This window comes from Parasteatoda tepidariorum, chromosome 10, assembly GCF_043381705.1.
Source record: "Parasteatoda tepidariorum isolate YZ-2023 chromosome 10, CAS_Ptep_4.0, whole genome shotgun sequence".
NCBI classification, from domain to species: domain Eukaryota; kingdom Metazoa; phylum Arthropoda; class Arachnida; order Araneae; family Theridiidae; genus Parasteatoda; species Parasteatoda tepidariorum.
Window position 1 is genome coordinate 30,746,344 of NC_092213.1, and position 5,231 is coordinate 30,751,574.

The 5,231-nt window shown below is 25.8% G+C and overlaps 1 protein-coding gene across 1 annotated transcript in view; it reads right to left on the reverse strand.

Moving 5' to 3' along the window:
* Positions 1 to 3,865, reverse strand: part of LOC107457219 (uncharacterized) — a 78,941-nt gene extending 75,076 nt beyond the window's left edge. Inside the window, exon 1 of the mRNA XM_071186662.1 lies at positions 3,375 to 3,865. Within this exon, the coding sequence (XP_071042763.1) occupies positions 3,375 to 3,441 (67 nt within the window). The 5' untranslated portion in view covers positions 3,442 to 3,865. The remainder of the gene's footprint in view (positions 1 to 3,374) is intronic.
* Positions 3,866 to 5,231: the final 1,366 nt, after the last annotated feature.

Below are 5,231 nucleotides of genomic sequence, written 5' to 3' on the forward strand. Positions count from 1 at the left end.
TGATATATATATATATATATATTTGTTGGTGTATTTAGATAGGTCGGAAAATGACATAGGATTCAGGTTTCTTACATTGATTTCTAGATTGTTTGGGTTGTCCATAAAATGAATAAAAGTCATAAAAATATTGTTTTCCTATAATTATATTGCATCCCCTATAAATAATAATGTGTCTTTAAAAATAATTGTGTCCCTTAAAATATTGTGTCCCTAAAAATATTATTGTGTCCCGAAAAACATTATTGTGTCCCTAATTTAATTAATTTGCCTATATTTCTATTAATTTGCTTTTGATTTTGTTCGTTTTCTAAACTAAGAGAATTGGTTTATAATTATTATTTTTATTGATATTATAATTATACGCTATAATTCTACGTAATTCTGCGCTACATTTTAATATAGATTTATTTGAATCGGTGTCTATTTATATTAACCGTTTTACCGAAGTCTAATCGTATTGACTGGGCAAACTACATTTACGTAATATTATAAAACATTTTTGCATTCTGAATTAAATGGTATTTACCTGTAATAATTATTTATTTTTATTCTATTCTTCTCTTATTACGTTTTTGGTCTTGATTGTTTTGTCAATTTAAAAAAAAAATCTGAAAGAGTTCAAAAATAAAAGAGTTGTTTCCTTCTTGTAACGTAACTCTGTGATATTATCTTAATACGCTACATTTTGAGATTAAAATTATTTGAATCGGTGTCAAAAATTATTAACCGTTTCACAATTATTATTTTTTGGTGCAAATTACATTAACATGCTATTATAAAATTCCTTACAAGAGATTCGTTAAATGAACGTAACGATCAATTTCATGAATGGCGTAACTACCACTACGACTATTAAGCATCAATTCACTAGTATAAAAGACGTGTTAACTCTATTTGATCTTGTAGTAAATTTTGATAGATGGAGGTTGACATTGTAGGAAGCTTTCCCCATACATGCACTATGTGTCGATACGTTTTAACTAAAAGACCTTAATAGAATCCCGAGTTAAGTGTTTAGCCGTAGAAAGCGTTAACCAAACACAATTCTTTTTAGTACATATATGTGTGTATAGTGCCAAATTTCGTAGAAAAAAATTGTTGTGTGTCGACCCCGTAAAATTTTACGAAAGAATAAATCTAATATTGCCTAATTTTTCCTGTAAAATTTATTGCAAAATCACTGAATCACTATAATTAAATAAATATTACCGTAAAAACTGTGGCATAAAATTTTACAGAAGAATGACTTTTATGGTAAAATTGATTTTATGGTTAAATGAATTTCATGGCAAAATGGATTTTATGGTAAAATTGATATTAAGAATTCTGTTTTCAGGGTGCCAGTTCTTTTTATCGTAATTTTATCCGAAATTTCTTACAGTGAAGAAATGATAATTATTGCAGAGCAATCTACGGGGTTGGTGAGCGGCAGCAAACAGAGCGCTTAGCCCCCTATTCTGGATTATTTTTGTTCACTAATTGAGCGTAGAATCCTAAGTGTATTGGTAATTAGAATCCTAAGTGAAATGTTTGAACACGGAAAACGTAAGCAAACACAATTCTCTTTAGTACACTTAGTTAGTAATTCTAAGTGTTAGTTAGTAATTCTAAGAGTAATTCATTCTTTTTAGTTTGTAAGTGTATAATTTCAACCTTCGTAGAAGAAACTGCTCAGAGTCAAAACAGTGAAAAATGACGATAAAATAATTTATTGTGAAGAAAATAAAAATGAAAGCGTAGCAATTAATGGGAGTTAGTGAGCAATAGTGAACAGGGGGTGGAACCCTTTAGTAAACGAATAAAAACGCTAATTCAAAATATATTTTTTTATTTAATCATATTTATATTCAAGATTTAGATACTACACCTATTGTTTACGAAACGCACGGATTCTAAAAACATTAAAATTACAACAGAACAATAAACAACACATAACAATAATTCTATTTTTTAATAATGTATAGAATTCAAACTAACGATGCACGTAATTATTTAACGGCAAATGTAAGTTCATGTATTTATTTCCGTTTTATAAATAAGTAATGCGTTCTGTGAAAGAATTATACTTACGTTAAAGTAATTTCGAAAGCAATTAAATGCACTTTAATAAAAAATTATAATAATAAATATTTAAATTTGCTCAGTTAAACATTTTTATTTCTTAATGTAAAACGAAAACTACATAAATGATCAAATATGAATAATTTTCCTTTTTTATTAAATTGCAAAAATGTTATTTGAAATCTTTCCATTAATGATCTAACTTGAAATGTATAGAACAACAGTTCATCATATTTTTGAATTGAGTTAAAAAAACAGTCATAATCATAGCTATGCAATAGTTATTATTACTATAATTAAACTTATCGAAGAAAATTTAAACTGTTGAAAAGACAATGCAAATTAAAATTAATAATGCATTTTAATTTCGGAGTAAAAAAATAATCTATCAATCATCGATTTAAAAATTTACTGAATACAAATTTTTCCTATGTGCCATAATTTGGGAGTATAACTTTATTGGAAGATTTAATTAAATTAATATATTGAAGATATCAAGGCTACAATATAATATATGTTGTTAATATATTATAATATATAGTTCATTAATATATATATTAATATATTATAATATATAGTATATTAATATATATATTAATAAATTATAATATATAGTATATTATAATATATATAGAGAGTTAAATAGACTTATAATGATAATCTAATAGGTAATATAATTAAAATAGTGCTAATAAATTTCAAGTTTAATTATTGGAAAATTTCAATTATAATAATTTAAAAATTAGAAATATATCAATTAAAATATTCCAATTTTAATAGTTGAACTATTAAATAATAATAATTGAATAATTCAATTATAAATAATAAAGAAATTTCAATTGTAAATGGTTTTAGACTTCAAATATTAAAAAACAATTTAAAGTCAATTATAAAAAGTTAATAAAAAAAAACTCCGATTAAAATAATTAAATGGACAAATATAGAAAAAAATAAACAGATTTAATAAGAATAATCAAACGTTTTAGTTTAAAAAATCAAATTAACCTAAAATAATAAAAAAAATTATTATAATAATAAAAATTAATCATAACAATTAAGTAATTGTAACAATAATAATTAAATAATTGTAACTACAATAATTAAATAATTGTAGCTAAAATAATTAAATAACGTTAAATGTAATAAATAACCATAAATAATTAAAATAATTAAACCTATGAAAATTAAAAATATTATCATAATTGTTAAAGAGATATTTTTTTAGGTTGTTTTACTAGTCAATTACAAACAAAGACCACGTGTTTATTCAAAAAATATAGTCTTAAATATTAATATTGAAATATCCTTACCTTTCACGAATTCTAATTCGGCGAATAAAAAGATGAGAAAAACTATGATAACAGAAGTATTCTTCATATTTTTCTTTATTTTCTTGTAATTTTTTTTAAATGTAGAAACGAATTCCAATATGTTTGTTGTTCATTTGTTCATTTTTTATTCCAAGGAATTTGTTTTCATGGAAGCATTTGCTTAATTAAACGTTTGAATGCATAACGAACCATCACTTACTAAGTTAATAAAAGAAAATTAATTACACGAATTCTACAAATTTCTAATCGGAAAATAAATTATCTTCATAGGACTTGATAATTTCAGTTTGTAAACAATCTTTTCTTTCCAGATAACACGAAAACTTGCTCTCAAAACTCACAACTCGAATGACTTAAAGAGAAAAAAATATTTTTTTGCCAACGTTGACTTATTCCAATCAAAACAAAGAATGTGAACTTGACGGCAACTTTAGAACGTGAAACGATATTCCCCTATCACATTCGAAAGTGCAATAAGTGAGGAATTCTGATTACAGAGACATCTGGTGGAAGCGATTTTTACCTGAAAGAGCAGAAAAAACATACCTACTTGCATTAAAACTATTCCTCAACAAACTCACGCTTGTCAAAAGCTGTACAGGTTTACTTTTCTTTGGCAGTTAAAAAAAAACACAAGACGATTCCACGGTTTCGTATTAAATTAATACATTTGTCAAAAAATGTTTAGTTAAGCCGGGAATATTTTATAGCAAAACGTGAAGATATAAAAAATTACTTTTCTTTTTCATGTTCTTAAAAAAATATCTGTGTAGAATTATTATTTCTAATTATATCTCAGTCATGTAATCAACGTACAGCCTTTTTATACATAAAAAAGCATTTATTAAGCAGATTTTGTTTGCCTATTCATTACTATTTAATAATTATAAATTTAAAAACCATTCTTGAAAATAATGTTTTTCAAAACTAAAGAAATTATTTAATATTTTAAATACTTAAGATTTGGATAACAATCAACAGTTAATTATGTATATTACGAGCTAAGAAAAAGAATAATATTGCTCTTACTGGTAGTCTGATTTCTGAAGGAAACATGATTTTTTGGATTAATCGTGATTCAAAAAAATGAATATTAATTTTCTCAATAATGAATAATAAAGGAAAGATTCACTTTTCTACGCAGAGTAAATGATTTTTAAGTATAATTATTGTCATCTATAGGAATAATCATTTTTAGTAAAAGAACCCTGATAGCAGTGAAAGAATTTATAGATATTAAAAATAAAATGAACTTTAAAAGTTAAACTAATACTAATAATAGTAGTTGTTATTTGCTTGCCCCGAAAATAGAAAAATATTGAGTCCAACGCTATATTGAGTCCAATGCAATTAGGATATTTCACCAATCAATTTTTCAAGAGTTTTTATTTTTTGTTTTATAACCAGCTTTGAACAGGTTACCCAATTTTGAGTTTACGATTCAGAAGACAAGGGAACTACTGAATCAAACATTGAGATAAACTAGCCTTCGTGAAGGACTTTTGGTTGGAAATAACCCGCATTTACTTTACATGAAAAGGAAAACCACGAAAACTCCCCACGGAAATTCATTCCCTAGCCAACCGGGTGGCAAAAGAATCTAACCTATGATCCATCTACCACTGAAGATATTTTACGTCAGCAATATGGTCGGTGCGATCCGGGTGCGGAATTCGTATCGACCAGCCATCGCTGGAATTCGAACCCGATTCACCTCATTGAGAGGCTTTCTTTCTATCTCCTGAGCTGCCACGGCTCAGCAAAATGTTTTATTTTGTAACCGTCGTTGAACAGCAGATCCACTCTAAATGTTCAACTACGTAGTCTAATCATATT